Source organism: Crocodylus porosus, unplaced genomic scaffold (genome assembly GCF_001723895.1).
Source record: "Crocodylus porosus isolate Cpor-Errol unplaced genomic scaffold, CroPor_comp1, whole genome shotgun sequence".
NCBI lineage: Eukaryota > Metazoa > Chordata > Crocodylia > Crocodylidae > Crocodylus > Crocodylus porosus.
In genome coordinates this window covers 41,766,323-41,792,366 of record NW_017728931.1, presented here as the reverse complement: position 1 = coordinate 41,792,366, position 26,044 = coordinate 41,766,323, and the positions used below count along the sequence as shown (strand labels likewise).

The window sequence follows — 26,044 nt, the reverse complement described above, 5'->3', positions numbered from 1 at the left end:
GAGTTGAGATTAGTGGGAGAGGCACTGGGGTTCTCGAGGGCAGGGGAACTCTGTGCCCAAGGTGAGTGGTCGTTCCTTAAGGAGACAATACACAGGGCCCAAGGGGAGACCATCCCAACAAAAAGCAAGGGGGCAAAAGCCCCCCTGGCTCACCAAGGGTGTCCAGGAATGCCTGACTGCCAAAAAGGTGGCGTACACCCGGTGGAAGGGGGGTGCTAGCTCCAAATAGGAGTATAACTCCTCTGCTCGGGCCTGTAGGGGGGCTGTCAGGAAAGCTAAGGCGGACATAGAGCTAGGACTAGCGTCCAAGATCAAAGGTAACAAAAAGTTCTTTTTCAAATATATAGGGAGGATAAAGAAAGCACCGGGTAATGTGGGGCCCCTGCAAGATCCTCTGGGCAATCTGGTGGTTGCGCCAGAAGAGAAAGCAGACCTCTTTTAACCAATTCTTCACCTCTCTTTTCTTGGGCAGGGACCGGGACTTCCCCACCGTGATGCAAGACGGACTCGAGAGAAACACCTCCAGACATCAGGTTGGGGAGGACCGGGTTAAAGAACTTCTGGAGGGGCTGAACGTGTTCAAATCAGCGGGTCCAGATGCTCTCCACCCCAGGGTGTTGAGGGAGCTATTGGGTTACTGCAGGGCCCTTGGCACGGCTTTACGAGTGCTCATGGTGCTCAGGCCAGGTGCTGGATGATTGGAAGATAGCCAACGTGGTCCCCATCTTTAAAAAAGGGAGGAGGGAGGACCCGGGCAACTATAGGCCCGTCAGTCTTACCTCAATCCTAGGGAAACTCTTTGAGAAGATCACCATGGAGCATATCTGCAATGGGCCAGCCTCAGAGGTGATGCTCAAGGGCAACGAGCACAGTTTCATTAGGGGCAGGTCATGTCAGACCAACCTGATTGCCTTTTACAATCAGGTCACAAAAGCCTTGGATGCAGGTGTTGCCATGGTTGTAGTCTTTCAGGACTTCACCAAAGCCTTTGACACTGTCTCCCACCCCATCCTCGTTAAAAAATTGGGTGACTGTGGCATTGATGCCTATACAGTCGATGGATTGCAGATTGGCTCAAGGGTCATACTCAGAGAGTGGCGGTGGATGGGTCATATTAGACGTGGGGAGAAGGGCAACGGAGTCCCCCGGGGCTTGGTTCTTGGGCCTATGCTGTTCAATTTCTTTATAAGCGATTTGGATGACGGGGTGAAAAGCACCCTGTTTAAATTCGCTGATGATACCAAAATTTGGGGTGAGGTGAGCACGCTAGTAGGGAGGGAAAGGCTGGAGCAAGACTTGGATAGGTTATAGGGCTGGGCTAGCAAAAACAGGATGTGCTTCAAGACTGACAAGTGCAGGGTGCTGCACTTGGGCAGCACACTTATAAGATGGGAAACTCCCTTCTTGAGAGCACAGAAGCAGAAAGGGATCTTGGAGTCATTATTGACTCCAAGATGAACATGGGCGGATAATGCGAGATCACGGCTGGAAGGGCTAACCGGACCTTGCCGTGCATCCACAGGTGCATCTCAAGTAGGGCCAAGGAGGTGATCCTCCCCCTGTATGCAAGCTGGTCAGGCCACAGCTGGAGTACTGCATCCAGTTCTGGGCACCCCACTTCAGGAGGGATGTGGACAACATTGAGAGGGTCCAGAGGAGGGCCATCCGAATAATCCAGGGACAACAGGGCAGACCCTACAATGATAGACTGCGGGACCTGAACCTGTTCAGCCTTAACAAGAGAAGGCTGAGGGGGGGACCTGATGACAGTTTGTAAACTCACTAGGGGGGACCAGAAGGGTTTGGGAGACACCTTGTTTCCCCTAGCACCCCCTGGCATAACAAGGAATAACAGCCACAAGTTGTTGGAGAGTAGGTTTAGATTAGACATCTGTAAGAACTACTTCACAGTCAGGGCAGCTAGGATCTGGAACCAACTTCCAAGGGAAGTGGTGCTGGCTCCTACCCTGGGGGTCTTTAAGAGGTGGCTTGATGCCTACCTGGCTGGGATCATTTGAGCCCAGTTTTTTTCGCCTGCCCAGGCAGGGGGTCGGACTTGAAGATCTACAAGGTCCCTTCCGACCCTAGTTCTGTGATTCTGTGATTCTATGAATGGGATTAATCCAGGCCAGCAGTGCAACCAGGCACCCAAGAAAATATACAAGGGGATAATCCCATGATTGGAGGGAGAATGGGTGGGTAATGTAATAGGCATTTTCCAACTCTTACCTTACACTTGTTTCACCCTATCAGTGGCCACTGATACATTGCAGCCACCTCACCTGACAGAGGTTAGTGATCCTCAGCCTTTTTGGACTTGAGGCACTCCTCCCCAGCCTTGAGGCACCTCTTGGAAAATGCCAGCTCTTAGTTTTGAGAATTTTTTTTGACAGCAGAAAAATACTAGAGCAATTTGTCTGTTGCACAGAACTCAGAAACACCACAACAGACCACAAGGTTTTTAACACTGTGCATTCCTACATGGAAACTCAAGTTTTAGTTTGTGAATCATGTTTGCACACCATGCTACCACTGCATGACAACCAATGACACTCTTGAATGGATCTCAAGACACCCAAGGGTGCCATGGAACCCTGGCTGTGAATCACCTGGTCTAACAAAATGCTAAGACTTAAACACAGTAACAGGGATCAGCACTGTTTCCATTTATGCCTTCTCACTGGCCCTGCTTCTAACACTGTAATCCTGCACTCAGTCACAGCTGCATTAGTTTTACCTTGCCAGCAAAGCTTATGATGTTGAACTTGGATTCAGCTGGGCTGCTGGCCATTGAGAAGAGAGCCTTTATGAGCTGCTCCTTCAGGAAACACAGTTTGGAATACGTGTTGTTTGACACACTGATGACAAATGTAATATTTCCATTGTGGAGATGACCAAACATGGGTGAGGCAGGACAGTGGGCAGGCTGAAGGGCTGCCATGGCTTAACCCAGTGGTTCTCAACCTTTCTAGAGTGGGGAGCACCCCTGGATAGACTTGAGGCACCCGTTGGAAAACACCAGCTCTCAGCATTCCCTCCTTTTTTTTTGGCCTGCAGAAAAATACAACAGAGACGTTTTTCCATGGCAAAGAACTGCAGCAGACCTAGGGTGGCCTCTGACACATCCCCAGAATACAAGACATCCCTTTGGGGATGGGGTGGGGGAAGAAACAACCATAGGCCCCCTGTGGCCAAAAAGTGGGGAGGAGTGGGGCCACTACCCCCCCCTCCCCCGCCAGTCAGTAGCAAGGGGTGGGGCCACCACAAAAAAGCCACCTCCCTCCCTCCCTCCAGTGTTGCCAGGTGTATAATAATATGAGATGTATCTGTAAGATAATTTCAACTCTTGTATGATGTACAGTCAGTATCAGGAAAAATGCTCAAAATGTACCATAGTTTTTTAGGCAGCTCATTGGTGCAGCATATCCAAAACCCAAGTGGTTCTCAGAGAGTCTTAACTTGATTTTGGGTTTGCTGTCAATACTCTGTTATGACAGCTTGCCTCCAAATAAAGCCATGCTTCAACTCTGACGACCCAGTTCTTACTGGCGATGTACAGTGAGCAACAGAAAGGAAATAAGATTTATTTGCATATTTTTTCAGCATGATAGTTTTTCAGCAAACAGAATTGGAAGCTCACAATGATCGTATCATTTCATATTTAAGACTGGCAACCTGGCTCCCAATGCTGCTCCTCCCGGCTGCGCACCACCCTACCTCTGCGCACAGCCAATAGAGTCACGAGGACAAATGATTGACACGTTTTTCCATCAATGAACTAAAAAATAGGACTTCTTGCAGTCCGGTCCTCATTCAGAAAGTGGGGACACACGAAGGTTTTAAAACCAGGAGGGTGGGGTATAAATCAGGACCGAGGCGGGATGCTGAGTAGAGCTCCCGGGGTTTACCTAGCGAGGCCCTTTTATCCCCCCAGCACACGTTACATTCATGGTGCGCGGGGCTGCACTGTACATGCACGGCGCTGGTTTCTCTCCGGTTTACCCCAAGGCGGCCGGGCCCTCAGGTCGTGGAGGCAGCCGGCGGCGCCCCCGAGAGGCCGACGAGGCTTCACCTGTGCCACGATACCCCGCTGTCCACGTGCGAACGAGGAACACCACCCAGAAGGGCGACTCGCACCCCCGGCGGAATGGGCGCGCCCCGCCGCGTTGCCTGGCAACCAGACGCCGACGACGGAACCAACTGGAGCCCTAGAGGGGGAGCCTCCTCCTGCACTTCCCTTTGGTGAAGGAAGTCGTGGGCCCACCCGCCTGCTCCCTGGGAGGACGCGTCCAACATCCGCTTGAGTTCTAGGATGGCGGCGTTGAGTACCTAGAACATAGCTCCCCTTCCGGGGGCTTGGTACAGCCTGGGACGGTTCCATTCCTGAGGGGGGGGCGTGTGTACCTGCCAGAAACGGACCGCTGGTTCCGGCTGCCGGGCTTGGCAGGGTGGTGACACCGGGCATGCACTGTTCCCACGAGCCGAGGCGCCCTAGGGCTCTCCTTGCCTCAGCAGCGCCTCTTTCCTTCCTCCCTTCCCTCCCCAACTCCCCCCTCCTGGAGTTGGTAGGCGCCAGCCTGCCGTGCAGCGAATCAGCGAGGGGCTTGTTGGCAGGTGGCCGCTCCGACCCCCAATAGCGGGGGGGGTGACATTGGGCGCTGGGCGGCTGGGGCCGGAGCGGGGGGATGTTGAGCCGCTTGACAAGGGCTCTACGGAGCGGGACGATGGCGGCACCGGCACGGTGGCAGTGAGTACGGGCGGCCGGGCTGGCTCGCAGGCGGGGCGGCCGGGCCAGGCGGGGGTGACGTGGTTGTCCCTGTCCGCAGCTCGGGGCACCCTGTGCCGCGATACCGCCAGTTCCCGGAGGTGACGCGGCGGCAGGTGGTGCAGAGCGAGCTCATCAGCAGTTTCATGTGGTTCTGGATCTTATGGCACTCCTGGCACTCGCCGGACACTGTGCTGGTGAGCCGCGCCGGGGGCGGGCTGGCCATTGTGGGGCGGGGCTAGGGCCAGGGCGATAGCCAATGAAGAGGGCGGGCGGGCCAGTGGTGGGGCTGAGGAGTGGCGGGGGGGTGGTTGCCCACAGATGGCACCGCCCCAGGAGCAGCAGGCAGGACTCTTGAGCAGAAGCCTGGTGCCATTGCTGCAGGGCCACTTCCCGTACCCGGATCCCTTGGCCTGGACCAATGAGGAGCTGGGTATCCCCCCTGATGATGAAGAGTAGCCAAGGGCAGCCAGGACCGGCAAGGCCCCCTCGTAAGTGCTGGGTGCAGCTTCATGGTGGCAGCGAGGGTGGTGGCAGGAGGTCTGGCTTCCTTCATGGCTTGCTGTTGAGGGAACAGGGGTCGGGCTGGGCCTATGTGGGGGAGCAGCCCAAAAACTTGTCTTGGCCCAAAGCTTCATCTCAGCCCAGCTTGCAAGGGTAGGATGCACAAGCCTGACTTAGAGTAGTAAGCATGCCCATGACTGCATCTTGGCTGGAGCCCAGACTCAGTAATTTTGACCCCAGTAGCCATGTGGCTACAGCAGCACAGAACAGCTTGGGCAAGGGAGATGCAGCCTGCTCTAGACTTCTGCTGCAGTGGCTATGGTACGGCAGTCAGCATGTCCTTAAGTAATAAGATCACTATCCTGGGCAGTCTCCATTTTGCCCTTACAGCCTGGCTTAAGACTCCCATAATCTAACCCAGCAAGTTTGGTCTTCTCCCCTGTATATGTAAATCCTGAAGATTAATCTCTAAGGAGGTTCTGCAGATAACTCTGCATTTCCCTGGTTTCATGCCCTCCTATTTGTCCAACTGGAACCACCAAAAGCAGACTTAGTGAAGTAAGCCTCAGAAGAACTGCATCTTTCTCATGCTCTAAAAACTTGTTGTAAATTCTCACAGATTCTGCTTCAAAAATAAGTTAACTGCTTTCTAAAACATGACTAGTGGTACACAAATTTACAAAATACTGTTAAATGGCCAGATTGATTAATAAAACATAGGTACCACATACACCACTGCCAACTGAGCCAATGAAAGCGTTGTTGTAAAGCTTTAGAGACTTAGAAAACCCAGCCAATCTATGAATTGTTAATGCAGGTGTTCCTTCTCAGTTTTCAGGTGAGAACCACCTTTTTATTGCCAAGTGTTGTGAATTGGGAGGCTTGCTTCTGAGTTTCTTTTAACCATTCTTTTCTATCACCTGCAGGTCCTAGAGAGGAATCCCAGAAGGTGCCAGTTTTGCTCTTGCATTATTGTTTCAGTAAACTATAACTATAAATAAAATTAAATTTTAAATGTATACTTTTGCTTTCAAGTTCTTGGAAGGCCACAAGACTGCTTCTGGGTACAAAATATAAGTCTGTGGGGGAATGTGTTACGTAAACAGCAGGGATCCTGGTTTTCTCTGTTTTGAAAGTTTGAAAAATTGCAAATTCTCTGATTAAAAACCCAAAATCCATGATAAAAATTAAAGCCCCCCCCCCACACCTCAATAGCCCCCCCCCCCCCGACATAGGCATGCAGACAGAGGCACACACAGACATCCACCCCAGCAGGTAAGGGTGGGGTGGGGTGGGGAAGGTGCTGTGGGGGTAGATCAAGAAGGGGGGAGCATACCCCTGTGCCTACTGCCAGGAGCAGGGCCAGGGAGTAAAGGCAGGGGTGCCATGCTGTGGGCCACACACACACTGGCTGGCAAAACAGGGTTCACACATGGAGGCTGCCACTGCAATTCTGCCACTGCACCCTGTGCTACCATCCCAGGACCACCCACACAGCTTTGTGTGCAAGTGGTGCAGGGTGCAGCAGTGGCAGCCACAGTGTGTGGGCCACCTATGTGCTGCCTGGCCATGGAGTGGAAAGGGGGGCTTGCATGCAGTGGCCATTACTGCACCACTGCTTCTGCCCAGCAGCTGGCTGCAAGGGGCTGCTGCTGGCCCCAGGTGGCACACTGCAACCAGGTGCAGGGCTGGGGGGTGAGGGCAGGGATGCCCTTCAGCAGGGGGCTTTGTGGGTAAGTGATGCAGGGCATGCATGCTGCCCAGGGGAGGGGGAGGCTGGTATGTGCCCAGCTGCACAGCTCTGTGCCTGGCTCTGCAGTAGTGGCAAGGGATGGGGGCAGGGTGGGGGAGGCTCACATGCAGCAGCCGCTTACCTGTAGGGCCATGCCAGCAGAGATGGGATGCTGTGTACAAGACCTCCCCGCACTGCCACGGAGCCATGCGGCTGGCCGCAGGGGTCAGCAACAGTGTCGTGGTGGCCAGACAACATGTAGCCATCCCCACCGCTATCCTGCACTGTGCAGTGGCTAGTGCTGCTGGTGCCTTGCAGGTTTCAAGTTTTAGTTCCCCTTCCCCCTTCCATTTTGCAACTCTGTTAGAAAAAAATCAGTAAGGACTGTCAGACTTAGCAGTCATGATTCTTACCTCTCCCAAGCAGCTAGAGGGCAAGTGGTTTTATATCATTCTTCCTTGGAATCAGAAAGTTTCTTGGGATGGTACTAAGCATCTCTGCTCTTTATGGCCAGGGACAGACATTCAAGAATGGTTAAAAGAAGCCTGAGCCCAAACTGATTCAGTCTTTGCAGTTTAGTCTAACCTGGCTAGGCTAAACCAGTTTGTAACTGCTCAGACACGCCCTCTGGACTGAAAAAATGCAGGCAAGTGCCTGCAGTGACTCTGGCTAGAAGCTGGGGGTGGGGGCCAGGGGCACTAAAGCAGCCCTCCTTTCTTTTGACAGTGCTGAGCTGAGGGAGGTGTGGCCCGATTAGGGAGGGGTTCCACCCTTGCTGAGCAGCCCCGCAGGGAGTTGGTAACACTGTTTTTTCACCCCTAACTGTTTATCACCTCATTAAGAAAACAAACAGCCTCTCATTAGTTCAAACTCTTCTTAAACAACTTTTTCCAAGGAAGGATTACCAGCTATTTGTTGATTAGCTCCGAAGATACTGTCCTGTCTGCCTTCCATCTCCCATAGCACAGACCGTAGCCAGCACGTGGTCTGCTAGTTAATGCTAAGAGGTGTTTGTGTAAAGCAGAGGGAGGGGTATCCCTGCTTGAGCAGGAAGTGGTGAAGGGGCAGGGGAGGGGCCAGCTCTGCTGCACCGGAGCAGAGAACAGAGCCTTGCCCAGAGTTGCAAAGTAACTTTGATGCTGGAGGACTCGGATTTAATTTAAACCAGGAAGGGGTCTCTGACAGACATCACATAAAGTGGTTTGACCCAAATCAGTTAAGCCTGGTTGAATGTAGCAGACTTATCTCAAACTGGTTTCACCCATTTTCAAACTGGTTTATGTGCACTGAATATCTGTTCTGTTACAGGTTTAAACCAGTTTTGATGTAAAGTCTGTTCCTAGCCTACAGGTTTAGCATAAGTTTACAAGGAGTTGAGCTAACACCAGGAAACCAGACCATTGGTACATACTGAACCTGAGACTAGGTTCAGGACCTAGGGAAATGTGAACCATTGTCTCTGCTAGTTTTTACAGGTGTAGCCTAGAAGGAAGATTTCACCTCAGACAGTTCTCCATGCAGTCAATCTTTATTATAGCAGTATTCTCATATTCACATCAAGTACATAGAACTTTTTGCCTTTTTATATAATACAGTTTTTTTTAAATAACTTTACACAGAAATAGTTTTCTTCAATCTGAATTTCAGCTATCAAATTTTTTAATATGTTTTCTTTAAGTCTCCATGCTCTCTAACCAAACTGGACAATATTTCCCATTGTACAAATTTACATGAGAAAAGACTCCAAAGTACAAATGAAGGGACTAGAGCAGGAAGGGGTAAAAAAAAGTAAAGAGGAGGGAAATAAGCGAGAAAAATAATTTGTATTGGCAATTACTGTGGACACTGGGGAGGGAAAGAAGGGAGTTGCCATGATCAATGTAACAGAAAACTGAAAATAAACATTTTCTTATGAGTTAAAAAATAAATACAAGTTTTAAAACAATTACTCCATTGTAGTTTTTCAAAAGCAGCTATGGAAATCTACTAACACAATTGTTTTCTTAAGTAACCATAGTAGACCTTAAACAAAGCAGACTCGTGAGACCCTCACAAACCTCTGGTGGTAAAAAAAAGAAAATACAGCTTAAAGGAATGTTGTGTTAGCACAGAGTTTAAATTGGGGAACATACATTTCATTGCACTATGTAAAAAGAAATAAAAACTATAGAAATTTTCCCTTTCCTCTCTTGACTAGAGTACTCTGCTCCTCCAACAAGCCTGTGTATTATGAGATAATGCCATCTCCTCTTCTGCTGTGTTTAAGCAAGCCAGCCATCTTACTTTTCCCCAGAGGGTCCAAGTACTGCATGCTCCACTTCCACAAACTTAATGAAACACTGATTCTGAATCCTTTGTGGATAAAAGACTTTGCACCTTTCCTAACCTAGGAAAAGCAGCATGCTTGAGTGAGGAAAGGACAGACTGTGCAACTAAACACACAAGAGATTACAAACACTTATACCTAAAATTCCTTCAAAACGAGATGGAGGACTACAAGAAAGCAGTGGCCAGCCTGCATGTGCGTTTTGATGCAAGGAACAGAGGACCCAGCAGGAAGCTGATGACAATCCTCAGTTTTTTATGGAGGATAGGGACAGGGACCCCTCTGCCCCATACAGGAGCCCAGAGCTAGACAGATTGCCAATTATATGCATAGGAAGGTAGGAGGAAGAATCTTACTATTCTAGTTCAGCTGTTTTAGCCCAATGGCTGGAGTAGCTCTGTACTACAGGAGAAGCCATGTAACAGACTCCCCTACCTCTCTTGCTCACTACCAGGGGTTTTTTTGGAGTCTGCTCCAACAGAGTTCCCAGGATTACAGAAGGAGGGGCAGGTTTTGCCTCTAAAGTTCTGCTGAGAGAGATTTTGTTGTTTTTTAAAGACATATTTAGATAGGTAAGGACTTTTTAAGCTGGTATCTTTTATTGAACCAACTATGTGGTTGGGATAAAGTTAGACAAGCTTTCTAAATGCAAGACTTTCTTTAGGTCTTACAAACATACACAAATTTAGATGAGCACAAATTAAATCAGGCAGACACAAGGCAATACACGCAAGTTGGCCACTGCCAGGTTTTAGTCCTGTGAGGAAAAAGGGGGTAGGGTGGAACACAAGGCTCAGGAAGGAACAATGTGCATGTCTTGTTTAAACAGTTCACAGCTTTGAATAAAAAGCACATTTATTGCACTTACATACTTTTTTTAGATTTAGACAAAGTTATTTAAGTTATGCCCCCAACCTCACAACCCCCCACCATCCCAGAATAACCCTCCACCCAAGTTTGGTCCATTTTGTCCCTCAAGCCTCATCATCTGCACCCACAGATGGTGAGCTTCATTGCTTGTCATTATGTCCTCATGTTCTACTGTATTCCCAAACACACAAAACAAATAAACTGGGTTCAAACAGAGTGAACACACAGATGCAACACAGAATGACAGTTGTCAAAATAAAACCAACCATTATTTAAAAACCAAACGAATATGGTACACATTCCTCTGCTTGGTATTTTACTAACTCAGAAACAAGTCACACAGGATTATTCTCAACTACAGCTGATGTAGGTAGCCAAACAAAATGACTGGGCAGTATTACGTAGGTTGCAACTGAGTTAGGATGGGCTGAATATACTGCTGCTTTGACAATATAAACCTAATGCATAGGTAGTTTAAAGAAGTCCACAAGTATTCCCACCTGCCTACTCCCTTTAATAAAATTACAAATGGGGGGGGGGGGGGTTGTTGGTATTTGTTTTTAAGTAGGGAAGATGCTATTTTCTTAAGAGTTCTTTTAGTGCAGAGGTTGGGAAGGAAAAAGTATTCCAGATATTTCTTGAACTTTTAAGTAAAACATTAAAAAAATTACACCCTGATCTGTAAAGGAAACTAAAATGGGGTTTTAAACCAGACTGTCATTTTGTATCAACTGCGCATTTAAAATTGCATGCGTCTGTGTAACAGAAGCACATCCAAAGTTTTTCCATCAAAAGAAGGCAGAGAAGAAACTTTGAAAAATGTTTAAGAACAAAAACCATTCTCTTTTCCTTACACTCCAACATGAAAAATGACACTAGTATAGATGTACTGCCATGAGCCTACACAGCAGTTTGAAAACTGAACAAAATACATCTAAATCAAACCTCTCTCTTCCCCCAACAACACACCCAAGATTTTCCTAGGCAAATGTGAAATTACAGAATACAGGATCATTTAAACAGTAGTTGATGGAGAAATTTAACAACTCAACAAGAGGTCTGAGGAAGAACCCAAGACCATGCTGGTATTTCATAAGACAACTATCCCCCAGACCTGGAAATTAGTTGTACACTGTGATGTACACAGCACAACTGCTTATACAAATTCAACCTTCTCCTAATCTAGATCTCACATCTCATGCACTGCCTCTCTTTCAAAGGTGCTGTGGATGTTTACTGCTTTTAGCTCTCCTTAGAACTTTATATTACATTAATAAGCTGTTTGGTCCTTGGAAGGACCATTGTAAAAAAAACCCAAACAAACAAAAAAACCCCACACGTTTTACTTTCAGAGTAGCTTCAAGTTGCAGATTTACTCAAAGACAATCATGTATTCTACAAACTTTATTTCTGAATCAAACACCAGGCATTTCTATAAACCGTCTTCTACCACCCTCCCCGCCTTTAGTTAGGTTTACAAACTACAACTTTTGAGAAAGATGCTTAGGTGCAGGTGCATACACAACTACTGCACTGGAATTAAACCAAAGTCACTACTCCAGTTACAAAGCACCTGGTTATGTATTTCATTGCATTCTTAAGTCAGAAAGGCACACTATCATTTGGCACCCAGCAAACCTAATGTTTTGGGGAGCCTCATATTTACCATTTAATAGGGTTTATTGGCATCTTCCCTTCATATGGAAAGTATGTGCTACCTTTCACTTCCTCAGTTTACTCACAGCAGTTTCTCCATCTGGCTCTTTCAGAAATTGTACACACCGCCTTTATAACTACTACTACTGTTATGTACTGCTCATGGTGCTCACTTACTAGCTTCTATATTTGCATCTTTAAAACCTAAATGGGTTTTACCTCAACTGCATCTGCTCCTGCCTGCAATGAGTTGACTTGCCAGGTGAGAACTAAAGCAACAAAGAAAGCTATTTTTAATCTGTGCACCAAAGCAAACAGACTTAGTAAACCCATGCAACTAATAAAGTGTAGTAAATAAAACACCTCTGATAAACTAGACTGTATAACAAAACAGACAAAAAAAAGCAAAGCCACCAGCATTTTTGAAGTGATGTCACTTCATCATGTTCACACATACAATTCATCTTCATCTGCGCTTTGTATGTACCTAAAAAGTTAGACTGTAATATTACATCCTGGTATTTTTTCAATGGACGGAAACACACTTGCCTACAGTACTCTGAATAGTTTGTGCTACAGAAACTGCTCTCACAGTTGAGGAGGAAATACTCCACAGAAACCTATACACTGGAAAGGTGCAAAATGTTTGCTGACTAATTCAACCCTCCACTGACATCTTGAAGAGCTACTGATGCTTTGCACAGATATTAAAGCCCAAGGTTTTAGGGGCCTTTGAGTAAAGAGAGGGCTCCTTGTTGTCCAAATGTTCTATGAAACAATCCATACGTTTTCAGACCAATACAAATACAAAAGCATATTTGTGTATGATCTTCAGTGCATTTTTCCTTCTGAGGGATCTGTGTAAAGGCATGATCTTTAACAGGTCACACCCTCCTACTGTTTATTCATTTCATGTCATAACAGGCCAAATTTTATCTTCTAATGTGCAAACAGCAGCTTCAGTGGAAGCCATGGTACAATCGCAGTGGCAGAATTTAGTTCAAAATACCAGTAACTGTCAGGGTATTTTATATATGATTTCAGGTAAGAAATAAGCCGAAGCAGATTACGTAAAAGACCTGCAAGAGCTTCAATTAAAATAAGAGCAGCAGAACCAGGCTCAACCTAGAGCCAGTCAGCACTTAGTTAATGCTGAAGCATGCTTAAAAGTCTCTGTGTTCACACTGCTTGGCATTACTATTGCCATGGTGCTCCAGCTGCAGAGAAATAAAGTACAGAGGGAAAAAAAAAAATCTTTCACCAAAAGGGATATGGGATAGATCGTGTGACAGGTCTTCTCTCTTTCCAGTTCCCCACATGTGCTGGGGGTGGCGGGAGGAACAGGGGACAGGACATTGACTCCACCAAATCTTGGAGTGGGACTACAGGTGCTCCCAACAGTGGCTCTAGAAAAGGTTTACTGTATGCTCAGATATTACAGAGCTGAAAGCAGTGTGCTTATAAGTGTACAGCTAATTTCACAGTTACAAAATATTTAATAAAACTTCCAAACCATGGCATGCACATTATATCCTAGTGCATCAAACTGGAACATCAGAGAGGAGCTGAAAGCTGCCTGATGTTAGCCAAGGGATCTCAGTTTATTTACTTATTTTTAAGTTTGTTATTTCTTGCCCCCTGGCTGCTACTTGGGGCTTTCAATTCACATCTCTTCCTCTCCTGCTGTTTACTATATATTTGAAGGGCACCTTTTAAGACTTATCCTATTTTCATGCACAACAGTCTTAGTGATTTCTGAAGGAACAGAAAAAAATGCTATTATTTACAAACCAAGTTCCCTGGAATGTTCTGCATGAGGATTAAGCTGATCTTAATACAGATGGACAAACACAAAAGTATTACAAATATATGAAGGAAAAGAAAAGGTAATGGAAATGCATCCTCAAAGATTCCTCTAAACAGCAGCTAAACAGTTTGCACATTGCTCAGGACAAAGTCATTAAAAAACACCCCAACCTCTCTCATGTGCTACTTCTAAAGTGCTTTGCAAGACAAGGATAGCAACTTTCCTTGTGCTTTTCCTATGGGTTCAAGAAGCATACTGTAGGCAGATGGGTAATGAAAACATTGCAAAATAAATTCATTTCAAACAAGGACAAAAAAGAATTCTTTACTGCTATATTTTAGCAGAAGTACATTTTCACTAGCATGAAACTGTGAAAGGAAAACTAGCATATTTAACAAGTACTCTGAAATGACCATTTTTAAATGACCAACAACACACTTGCTCTAGCTATATTTTCTTTCAAGAACACAGGTAATTTCTGGCATGCCCTACATTTACAAACTCTGTCTCACAGCCCATAAAAACGTGGAAGAATGAGGGGGGAGAAAAAAACCCAAACACTGAGCAGCGGTATTTTCATCATCTTGATGTTGATGTTTGCTAAACTTCTCAACTGTGTTCTGACAACTCTTCCTAGCCTCCTTCCACCTTGCTTCTCCACTGCCGCAGACAATATTGTGTTCCGATACTGTGCTAGAAAAATGCATTATGATTTCATTGGACTACGCCCCGCTGCTCGCCACACTGGAAAGTAGACACTACTACCACACATTTCAATTTGTATTAACCTCAGGAAGGAAGTAAAATCTAACAGCATCTAAAGACCCACAGCAGAGAAGAAGAAAATTGTGCTTTTTTGTTTTTCAAATGCATCCTGTACACATGAATTCTATTCATGTACCAACATGAACTGTATCATTCTCATAGTGACTTTAAGTCACTCACTATTGCTGTTGCTAATGTTTGTGGAATTAATATGAATACACAGTATTTCAATTATATTTTCCCACTTCAGATTAATCAGGTCCCCTTAACCCCAGTAAATATTTATTGATAAGTGTAACAGACTGTCTGTAAAATCATAACATTCCATGGTTTTAAAACCATACTCCATAACTGATATGTATTCTTCCCTACATCCAGGAACTCTCTTCTGCACATAGGAAAGGCCCTACTAACTCTCCTAGTTAAGGAAGAAGCAGCATCTTCAACCAATACACATGTACTTAGTGGGAACATTACATTTATATACACCTAACTCCTTCATTTAAGCATCATGATTTTATTCATAAAAGGGAAAAGCTGCCAATTAATGGGGTCAGTTCTCCTGCCTCAAGAGTGGGATAGGCCTCAAACTAGAAGACTTCTGCATGAATCTGTATTTCTTTCTAATTGGCTTGACTTGCCTCAGTACAAATAGTTTATGTTCAATACCACATATATCAGAGATCACATCACAAAATAGTCTACTAGAGGTAAACAATGTGCTGAACTTTATTTTTTTCCCTGACTAGGTAACTTGTTAAAAAGCTACCAACAATTTAGATACCAGGTTTGGAGGACAGGAAAACAAGGAAATTTAAAGTGGATACCGCCACCTTTATTTTAGTTTGCAAACTGCAGAAAAGGGAAAATGGAGGAAAGGGTATTAAAAGGGAAGAAAACAATGAACAGAGAAGAGGTCAGTGTGGATCCAGCAAGTACCGTTGTTATTTTTTGTTTTTCAAATCTAACATCTTGCCACTGAGACAAGATGTTCCATGTCTGTACACACATTTATCAGAGGACACCGAGTAAAATTAGGATAAAAATAAAAATCCTTTAAAAACAAGCTCTCTAAAGTACCAAAAACACAGATTTTTGGAATGTCTCATTCTAGGGTTTGGGGGGTTGTTTTGTTTTTTTGTTTGTTTTTGTAATATTTCCATTCAATTCAACCTGAGAAAGTTTTGTTTTTCATGTTTATGAAAATATTATGTATTGGTAAGGTACCTGGCATTAACCTGCACCCTCATTTAAAATAAAACTTTTAAAATAGGTACATACCATTCATAGTCTGTCACAGTTCTACAGATGCTGGATGCGGTAGCATCTCTGATGGATACAGTGTATCAGATGATACAAGCCTCCCCCCCCCCAAAAAAAGGGGAAAAGTTGCTACAGTTTTTGTTAACTTGAGTTTGTTGCTGGACCTACGAGAGGAGGAGCTTTCTAATCCTTCTGAAAGATGACAGTTACTGGAAATGGGAAGGGTGTGGGAGTTGAAATAGGTTATAAAGTAAATCTGAAAAAATGGTGCAGCAGCATCCCCTTTTCCTTCAGATTAACCTCTTCCCCAGGTTACTACCCACCACTCATACTATCCAATTTGACTGGGATAAAAGTAAAGAATTTAGACCAGTTGAAATGTTTGATGTTTGGGTAACATGAAAAGGGGATACTGCATTTTGTCCCGTAAATCAGTAAAGCATACCAGGAAAAAAATCAGAACGGAGAATGATTCTTTTGATTAGCACTCTCATCAGATGTTCTGCCTCTGATGATTCATTTTTAGAGGAAGAAAGCTGACCAGCAGACCATCCAAAGCAGCAGTTCCATCCCTTATAGCTGAGCACCAAAGTCAAAACATGTGTGCCCTCTCCACTCTCCTGGGAATGATGCCAACAGTACAGGCAGCCACTGCAGGTCTCCAAATGCACGTGGTCTTTTGTATTGAAGGAGAAAAAATGGCAGCAGAGAATTCTGGTTCCTAAAAAAGATCTTCCCCCCTTGTGTTGGACTGGCAGATCCATTCTGCTCCACTCCAAGCTTATGGATATCTTTTCTCAATTGCTTTAGGTTTTGAGGAGCAGAATAGAGTTTTGATGTTAAGAAACTGTAGGAACACAAGACTTAAGTAACAGAGTGGGTGCTGCCATGGTGCTGTGGCTACTTGAACGCTGCAAATTCTCCTGTAGAGGGAGGACAAGACCTTGGTTTAAAATCTCAAATATCAACTAGACAGAGATTTTCTCGAGTCTAGCTGAACACTAGACCGAATATCAAAGATATTAAAAATGCAACAGTTAAAAGTTAAGGCACAGAAAGCTCCTAACTGTAGTGACAGAACAACAAGCATCTTCAGAACTTATTTTATGGAAGTAAGATTTCTTAAAAGCAAGCTGTGACCACTGGCCCAGAGCAGAGGTCTGAAAGTTCACGGGAAGGGTCTTTCACCAGGCGTTTTAAAATTTAGAAGTTTCATTTGAATTTAATTTTTCTAAGTTTCTTACCTTCAGATTAATGTCCCTTGCTGGACAGTGACAACTGTCCTAAGTAACAGTTTGGGTGCTCAGTGTCAGACTGTAAACTAGTTTCTATCCTGACTGAAAACTGATTTAACAACAGAACTATTCTGATTACGTATTAACCATTAAATATTACACATTTAAGTTCCTTTAATTATTAAACCAGGATTAAAATACATTATAAACTAGTTTATAAACCAAGATCATGGGGGGGGCGGGGGAAAAAAATCAGACGTAAGTTTGTGAATTCTCACTAGCTCAAAAGTAGACTGTTTGTAGTGCACACATGCACTAAACATGGGAAGCACAAGAATCGGTACTTGATTTATCTTGGCTTTGAAACAAGCCCCAAAAGCTATTCTGGAATAATTTAATATGCAATACACATTTATATAGTGCCCTCCCACAAGATGACAATTTCTCTTCACATACATGTTTTGTTCAAGCCTCCTCAACCAATGAGGTAACTGATTATGTCCATTTCAAAGATGAGAAAGCCAAGACACAGTGATTAAGACTGTTGCCTGTAGTCATTCTGGAAGTCTGTGACCGAACCTAGAACAGAACCCAAACCACATGTACTCCTCTCTAAACCCATGTTTTAGCCTACAGGCTATCCTCCCCACCAATAAAGTTGAAGCCACAATATCTCCCTTTCCCAAATCACTAAGATGCCCTATGAGCAAGGAAAAGAAACCAGGTTACAGTCTTCATTGCTAGCTTCCCATATTATTTTGGGGGTAGTCATGCCCCTTCCTGAAAGATGATACCAAACAAAGGAACTTTCAAAACTCGGTTCTAATACAGGCTGATTGGGAAATGCATAGAACATAGTCTTTGGTCTGCTAAGCAAAGGCACTAGAATATTGTTACATTCAAACGACCATTCTATTTTGGTGTCCTTCCAATCAACTCTAAAACAGTCCATATCATCTAAAGAAAAAGAACATATAGTACATTCTTATGTTTATACTCAAATCATCAGAAATAAAATCAGAAATATTCACAAATAGCTTTGAAAAATTTACATTAGTTCAGTTTAAAATGACACTGGGTTTGCCACTGGGGGTAAAATGGCCTGTTTTACAGAGGAAGGAACCAAGAAAATTGACTAGGAGCCTCCATGAGAACAGGAAAAGTGCATATAGAGTGTGGTAGAAATAGTTTTAATAGGAAAGCACATGCTATAAGAGGCACATGAGCATATATATAAAGAAGCCAGGGCACATGAGAGCCTCTAGAATGTCTTAGCTAGGAAAAAAGGGTCATGGGAAATGGGTGGCTCATGGTCTCTAAATGAAGGGGGTTGGGATAAAGAAAAAGTATTAGGCTCAGATACCTACAGGAAGAGAGAGCCAAGTGGCATACTGTAAATTACTAATAAACATGCATCTTGCTTGTTAACGGTGGCATTTTAAGTAGAAGCAATGCAGAAAGTTTCACAGCATTTCCAAACTACCCCTTTACCAACTGGAGAGTAAATCCTTCAGTAGAATTTCTGTCATCCTTCATTTGGCAAAATTCCAATATGGCTTCTATAAATGCTTGTACTTTTCTGTGCACCAACATCCTACATGATGCCAGAACAGCAATAAAATTTGAAGGGTGACATTTCATTCTGTGCAGAGGGGTATCATAACTCCTATGTACCACACAAGCCTTCAAATAAGGTTTAAAAGGGGTTAACTGGGTCTCTAGTAGTATACAGGCATTATTCCAGCCCTTTACTCCAGCACAGAAACAATTTTCACCTAGAGAACAGCAATACAGACATTATAGCAATGCTCTAATCACTGCTCCCCTTCAAATCTTCCAGCAATGCAACTGTTGATTTAAAGTGAGAAGAGGGATTGAGGGGGGCGAGGGGTAGGCACAAGAGGAAGAAAACTGTCTGGACAGCATCATACCCAGTTATAACAATTTAAAGTTAGTCAACTTTGGTGTCTGATCAGCTTAGCAGTGTTCCTGTAATCTGGCAACATGACAAACATGGAAGTAGAAGCATGCTCTTTGGTAGTTCCAGTACTCTGTAGATGCACAGAACTGAAAGGTAATCCCATTAAAGTATTTATCCACATATTCAGGGTACTATGGTAATAGTTTAGTAGCACTACAAACTGAAAAAAAACTATAATCTGATATACTCAAAGTGTATATTCTTGCCGCTCTCTAATCTAACTTGTCATCCCTTAGTAGAAAGCTCAAGGTTCCGTGTTTTGTACTTGTTTAAAAGGTAGAAAAGTGAAAATAAAATATCACCTCAGAGACTTATTTTGAAGAATGACATTCATGCTTAACTACACTTTCTAAATGTGTTCTACTTAATTTACCTTTCAGGCTACTTCCTAAATTGCTGATTAAAGTTTAATTTATAAACAAGAGATAGCTCCCTCATTACTCATCTTGTCCTTCTGCCCATTTCTGCTAATAAGTTCAGCTTTTAATTGTTGTTTAGGGATTTCAGAAAATGAAAGGAAAACCAAGAGCAAGAAGATGATGACAGGCCTAAGAGAGGTCAAAGTATTTCAGTTAGTAATGACACAGGGTAGATGCAAAAAAAAAAAAAAAAGTCATTATTTCAGTCTGTCTTAAGTGTAGTGAAGTTACTTTTCTAACTGGCTGATCTTTTAACTTTTAACTTTCTGGGGTAAATCTGATCTCAGATTGAATCTTAACAAGTGAGTTTAGATGCCCCACCACTCCCTGTAGTGGGAAGTAATCGAATTATTTTTTCCCTAAAATGTGATACTGTATATGAAAAGATACAACAGGTCTTGTTCTCTGGCAAATGGCTTTACACATCCATACTGCAGGAGTCATCTTTCCAGCCATGCGTCCACAGAACCTTACTGAGCAGTAGTTGGCAGTTAGGAGGCAATTCCTTTATTTCAGCATTGCACACATGGAAAACAAACTCCCTACTCTCTTTACCATGAGAAGCCCTGCTTGTACAAGGACTCACTTGAACTCAGACAAGCCACTATCCTCCTCTCAAAGCCCAGGAAACATGCTGTCAGTTGAAGGAAGCTTAGATGGGGTTCTACAATCTGCGAGGACAAAAGATCTTCACTCCAGGAAAGAGTGAATGTTAATCTTCAGTTAGCACCATAATTCTGAAGCCCCCTGCATGAATGGGAACATTTTGATTTAAATCTTGGTGCTCGATAAGATTAAATAAAAAGAAGATTTTCTTTACCATATAAGAACAGTTTCAAATGTGTAGTTTGGACCACCTCTGCCTACCCTCAGACAGAACTGGCTTTGACATGCAATGAACAAATCCATTTCCAAATGCCACAGAAAATTTGAATGACTTCAAAATCCTAGATGTGCTTCTTACACTGTAGATCTGATCTACCACTATTTGAGAGTAGCATTCCCTTCAAGGTCCATACCTACCTTTCCATCACAGTAGAGAATTCATGATCTATTGAGGGAAAAACCTCCGTATCACACTCAGACACCTTTGGCTAGGTAACATGTAGTTTTGACATATCTCTGTATTTCAGCTAAGGCTGCATTAGAAAGGTGGGGATTAACTTGAACAACCACAATTGTTAATACCTAAAAGAGGCAGTGGCTGAGAATTAGCACTTGACTTTGTTTGTATATTGGTCCTCCATACGGACATGCTAAGACAGCGATATATTTATATTTTAAAAGAAGCCTGTCACCTATCTTCTTTTCCTAGACAGCTTATGAGATTTAAAAAAGCTACATGTCTAAAAAGGATGTAAGGTTGTAGTCTGGTAAATATGCACCTTCGGGGGTCAAGAACTTATTGGCATAATGTGAGCTCCCCTAGAAATGACTTGTTTAATAGCCAAGCTGGCAGAGGTACTTAATTCACAGACTTGTGATGGGAGGTGGAGAGGGGAGGGGAAAGGGAGGTGACAAAAATGCAGCTTTCCATCTTGCTTCAGCTGTGTAGTTAAAAATCTTATTGGGCTTCTAGCACAGACATGACGAAGTCCCATATCCAGAAAAGTGCTATGGTAGCAAAATCCTATTTAGGTATCTAATTCTTACTGAAATCACAATTGAAATCAATGGCAGTTAGGTGCTTAAATATCATTGTGGATTTGGGGCTGACAAATATAACCTGGAGCAACAACTAGCCCAAGGACTAATATCTTTTATGGTCTGTTTCTCACCATAAGTTTAAGAGGCTTCCTGTATTTTTTGCCATGTTAAGTTATAAAAATAAGCTTCTAGAAAAGAAATGAATATCCTGAAACTGTCCTGGGAGTAGGGACAAGGTCCCCAAAGAAACCATGAGCAGTTGGATGTTGATTTTGTATAGGTCCTGGATAGAGTGAAAAGCCCCAAGAATAACAGCTGAAAACATTCTTTGTGAGAATGTTTTATTGTCTGGACACATGACAATAGATTCTGTCTTTCAGATTCTTTATTCCTAAAACAACTGATGTCTTAAAGATGTCAGTGCTTACCAAGAGTGAATTCATTCTGTATGCCAAGCCTACAGAATGAAGAACACGGAACATGACATTTCAGCACAGTGTCTTCTTTAGGTCTTAGCTATGGTTAACAAGAGTAGTTAAATGATACATGTAAGAAAGTGACTTGCAGAACTCCAATGCACTGTGCTTGGACAGAGCAGGAAAACTCTACAAATTTAAGAATGGCACTGAGTTTTCTAATATTGTGGTCCTGCTGGCACACCACTAGTGAGGAAAACTGCTCTAGAAACAACACACACACACACACACACAAAATCTTACTTAAAATGATAACAGACCCTAATACTGGGGCAAGACAACAGTGACAGTTCCATGTTCTCTGACATCATCACCAGCACTTTCAATGGGCTCTTGGTGCTTTCATGAGACAGAGGCAAAGAATGCTCTAATATAGATGAAGCTTTTTAAGACTCCAAGGCCCAGGAAAGCCAAACCAGCTCTGACTGTGGGATCCTTGCTGAAGCACCTATCACTTCTCTTGTAAAATTATTTCTGGGAGAAGCCCTCTTTGCCTGGGATTTTGCATCATTTTATGCTTTGATATTGTAGGAGGTTTAAAAGCCATGGTACTTGATACTTGCACCTAGTGGGGAAGACATCATACACAGCCTTCAGCTGCGTGCCATTTCCCAAGGCTTAAGCAGCACTTTTCTTGACTATATGAAATGAGAAATGTCATTGACACAAGGAAAAAAAAACCTTGTTAAATCCTCATTTTAAGATGGGTCTGCCATGGTAAGGAAAAATAAAAAGATGAGAAACTTGTCAAAATTAAAACATACCACTGCTTCTACCTAAACCTAAGACTAATAACAACTATTTGCCATTAGTTTTGCTGTCTACCACAATGAAAAACAATGGAGTTTAGCTCTGAGACTACTCTAGGCAAATACAGAAAACTATTAAAGGGAAAAGATTATTATAGTGTAGGGAATGGAGGAATCACCTATCCTCTCTTAGCCCTTAAATACCAACTACTACTTTAAAAGGATCTGTGAGCACACAGTTAGACATCCAACTCCAACAGAGGGACATGGCATGAAAGTAAACTTTATATATTCCCCACCCTTAGAGTATAACATATTAAATGCAACACTGCAAACTTTGCTATAAATGATACAGCCAGAAGTCAATTAGGAAATACTTCCCATCTCTTGAGTGCCTAACCAAAACAGCAAAAGCTGTTTTTCTATAGAGAGGAATCTATCAAGGTAACACCTTAACATTTAAAATAATTGCCAAATATACCAGATCACAGGTCAGAAACAGAAGAGAAAAATGACTCAATTAATGTCTGTATTGTGAAAACATTTAATGTGTGCCACCCAGAGGTCAGTATAATCTGAAACAGATAGAACTACTTTGATTTACCTGTTCCAGATGAAAAGTCTAACAAAAAAAATTAAAATGTATAAGTGAACTGGTGTGATGATACTAGTGCTTTGTAGTTTATCTTTCTAGATCTTTGCAGTCCAGTTCATAACTTCTATACACAAGTAAAAAAGAGAAAGAAAAAAAAAAGCTCTCCACAGAATAGAGACCACTCCAGCAATATTAATAACTAAAATAGCGATATAAGAGCAGATCATTTTCTTAACAATATTCATAATATATTGTTTTTCCATCAAAATCTGCTCTTAAATTTTACCTCTTCACTTTTTTCAAAATGTGTTTTCCCATTATGGGTAGTAACATGTTACTGCATAGCAGACATACATTTGCTTATGTGATCCTTTGCTGTTGTGCTTATTTTACAGTCCCTGCTACTCTGAAGAATTTGATGGTTATTAGTAATATATGTGCTGTTCAGATGCAGTAGGAATAATTCAGAATTTTTTTTCTTGCAAAACAAAGTATTTGTAGAAGGTGTTCAACCACATCAGGTCAGAACATTTAGACAAAATACAGATCTACTTTCCAGGAAAAGATGTTTTCTAACTATCACTATTTTAAATCATAAGGTTAAAAAGAAAGGACCATTGCCAAGGTCTTCCTTTACATTCTGTGTTGTATTTTCTCACCTCTGCTAACTAAATCTAAGTTTTGACTGTGTTCAGCCTTGCAGCCAAGTTCACTTTCCACACTTACTCATATCAGCAATACTTCTAACTTAAGAATCTAAAACCTATTTCTCATGCCCAATGATGATTCAGTTGTAAAAATTTAAGACAGATTGACCAGTTTAAAGACAACATCCTCAGAGTAACTAACTTAACCAGTAAACTTAGATAAGATGGCAAATCAAGCAAAAGTAAATGCAAGGTATGACCCAGTGACCCAAGCAATTATTTTGCTTTGAAGTGACTTTTCCCTTTTCTCTTAAGTGACCTTAAAATCTTTTTTTGTGACAGCAGTTCCCAGGCTTTCCACTGCCAGCAACAGACTTCATGCCAAGGACAAAGCCAGCATTAAGTGAGTCTTTATTCCCTCAGTGCACCTTAAAAGAGAACAGCTGGTAGGAATTCAAAACATGCACATGTGTGCACATATATGGGAACGTCAGCACACGTGCACGCACGCACACACACACACACACACACACACACACACTCACTCAACCTCTTTTCAGTGTACAGGAAACCCACCGTATCCCCCTGCTTGGATGGGCGTTTTTGGAGAAGCACAAGCATACAGACTAAAATCCTCCGTCTGAAAACCAGCCCGGTTTAATGAGGGCTCAGATGCACTGCGGTGAATTTTTGGCAATGACCGGGCCAGAAGCTCAATGGAGGCAAGTATCTAAAATAAGTGAGAAAACAAGGGGGGGGGAGAAAAAAAAAAATCAAATCTGGTACTGCAGAGTGGTAACTTCATTGTAAAGCCATGGGCAGAACATTGATTAATTCTAGGTAACAAGTTACACTAAAAGTCAATTAAATCATCATTAAAAAAAAGATTTAACATTCTGCATTTTCATGTCTGTTGTATTTCCTCAGAAATCTAAAAAAATCCCTTTTGCAAGACACTACTTCATATTTCACCTTAACAAACACTTATTTTGCTGTGGGAGTCTGATGAAGACAGCAACATGGCTGCGTTTTGTTTACTTCCTTGTTTGTACAACAGCATCCACGATGTCACCAAAAATAAACACAGCTTTTAAAGCTGTTTGCTTAAAACCTCTACTGCATAGCCAGCCGGGAGAACTCATATTTGTTTTAATGCACTGAATCAACATTAAAAAAGAAAACCCAAAATATTTAGAATTCAAGGATATTTTCCCAGACAGAAACAGCACAAAAATATAGCACAAAAAAACAAACAAACAAACAAAAAAACTACCTGTCAATTGATCTGTAGGCCATGGGCAAATATACATCTGGAACAATTTCAAAAAGGGGAGGAAAAGTGCTATCCTGTTTTGCTGCAACTGTTACATGAACTCTATAGCAATGTAACTGTAGCAAGACTGCTCCAACTTTCCCTCAACTTCGATCTTGGATGAAGCAGGGTTAATGTAGCTCATTTGACTTGCTACAGAATCATATGTATGTGCATTCCTATGCAGCAGCTCTCCCTTCTCTTTGGAAGCCACTAAAAATGTACATATGTCCATCCCCTTAGGATGTATAACACTGAAGTTAATGTGTCATTAACTGGATGTATTAGGAGTAGACCATCAATTCTTCATCAATTCATGAAAGCCAAACTGACAACATACAAGTCATTTTAATATTCTGCTGTATTGAACACACTTTGTCAACTACAGAATACTAACCATGGGCTAAACCAGTGGGGGCCAACCTCTAACCATGGGCTAAACCAGTGGGGGTCAACCTTTTGGTTAGGCATGCCAAATTAAGTCCCACACCCTCCAAGTACCACTCCAATCCCCACTCCCTGCCTAATCTGCTGCTCTGCTGCTCTGCTTTCTGCTCCCTGGTCAATCTGCTATGTATCACACACAGAGGCTGCCTTTGCTATTTGTGGCACATGCGCCACATGTTAGCCACCCTTGTGCTAAACTACCAGTTTTATTATCTGAACGTGTAACCTGAGCCTAAGTTCAAAGAAATAATCTTGAACTGGATGACAAGTTCATACTATTACCTGCCTTTGCCTACTTCTCAGAGTTCCCCACAATCCAAAACAGGAACATTTCTTACCTGAGGAAAAAGGGGTCGCTCATCTCTCTTCTTTTTCAAGCACTCTGCCATTAGCCTCTTCATGGCTTTTGGACAATTACTTCGAACTTTACTGAGATCTGGAGACAGATATCCTCGTCCCACCATAAAAATGATCTTTGTTTTGAAACAGAAAAAGGGAAAGAGAAATTTATAAATCAAAACATGTAACAATCAAACAAACAAATGTATATATATCAAGAAATGTTTCAGCTGGAACAAGTAGGTTTCACCATACTTTGTGCACCAAAAGTGATAATAAAAAGAATAATCTGCTGTGTTGCAGCAACATGCCTGAAAAATAAATATTCTGTGCAATTTAATGGTTTTGTGCTGAACTATTTCATTTGAAAGGTCAATGGCAAGTTCACACCTAAAGGCAATTAAAGAAACATTCAGCACATACAGCTGTAAATCTTCACTTAGGAAAAGCAAAGAGTCTCTTCACATATTTTCTCTTCCCTATTTTTTCAAAATTTTGGGGGGGGGGGG

At 42.9% G+C, this 26,044-nt stretch overlaps 3 protein-coding genes across 6 annotated transcripts in view; 1 reads left to right on the top strand and 2 right to left on the bottom strand.

Annotated features, from left to right (window-relative positions):
- Nucleotides 1–4,504, bottom strand: part of LOC109316526 (trichohyalin-like) — a 24,461-nt gene extending 19,957 nt beyond the window's left edge. For 2 of the 3 annotated variants that reach the window (XM_019544681.1, XM_019544682.1), the window contains exon 1: nt 4,073–4,504. In XM_019544681.1, coding sequence (XP_019400226.1) covers nt 4,073–4,465 — 393 coding nt within the window. In that variant the 5' untranslated portion in view covers nt 4,466–4,504. Of the gene's footprint in view, nt 1–2,737; nt 3,001–4,072 lie in introns of those variants that run through there. The other variant, XM_019544683.1, reaches the window with a different exon arrangement.
- A 163-nt stretch (nt 4,505–4,667) lies between these two features.
- NDUFB2 (NADH:ubiquinone oxidoreductase subunit B2) lies at nt 4,668–6,288 on the top strand. Its single transcript, XM_019544685.1, has 4 exons — nt 4,668–4,747; nt 4,827–4,962; nt 5,150–5,256; nt 6,196–6,288. The coding sequence occupies exons 1-3, from the start codon at nt 4,686–4,688 to the stop codon at nt 5,222–5,224; spliced, it is 273 nt and encodes a 90-aa protein (XP_019400230.1). The 5' UTR covers nt 4,668–4,685; the 3' UTR covers nt 5,225–5,256; nt 6,196–6,288.
- Nucleotides 6,289–8,513: 2,225 nt separating this feature from the next.
- BRAF (B-Raf proto-oncogene, serine/threonine kinase) overlaps nt 8,514–26,044 on the bottom strand; it is a 130,508-nt gene continuing 112,977 nt past the window's right edge. The window contains exons 17-19 of one of the 2 annotated variants that reach the window (XM_019544679.1): nt 25,535–25,669; nt 24,014–24,167; nt 8,514–16,611 (exon numbers count right to left, since the gene is read on the bottom strand). In XM_019544679.1, coding sequence (XP_019400224.1) covers nt 16,589–16,611; nt 24,014–24,167; nt 25,535–25,669 — 312 coding nt within the window. In that variant the 3' untranslated portion in view covers nt 8,514–16,588. Of the gene's footprint in view, nt 16,612–23,993; nt 24,168–25,534; nt 25,670–26,044 lie in introns of those variants that run through there. The other variant, XM_019544680.1, reaches the window with a different exon arrangement.

Coding starts and splice junctions, on each gene's coding strand:
- NDUFB2 (XM_019544685.1), top strand. CDS start 4,686: ATGTTGAGCCGCTTGACAAGGGCTCTACGGAGCGGGACGATGGCGGCA. Junction 4,748..4,826: donor GCGGCACCGGCACGGTGGCA/GTGAGTACGGGC, acceptor CCCTGTCCGCAG/CTCGGGGCACCCTGTGCCGC. Junction 4,963..5,149: donor ACTCGCCGGACACTGTGCTG/GTGAGCCGCGCC, acceptor CCATTGCTGCAG/GGCCACTTCCCGTACCCGGA.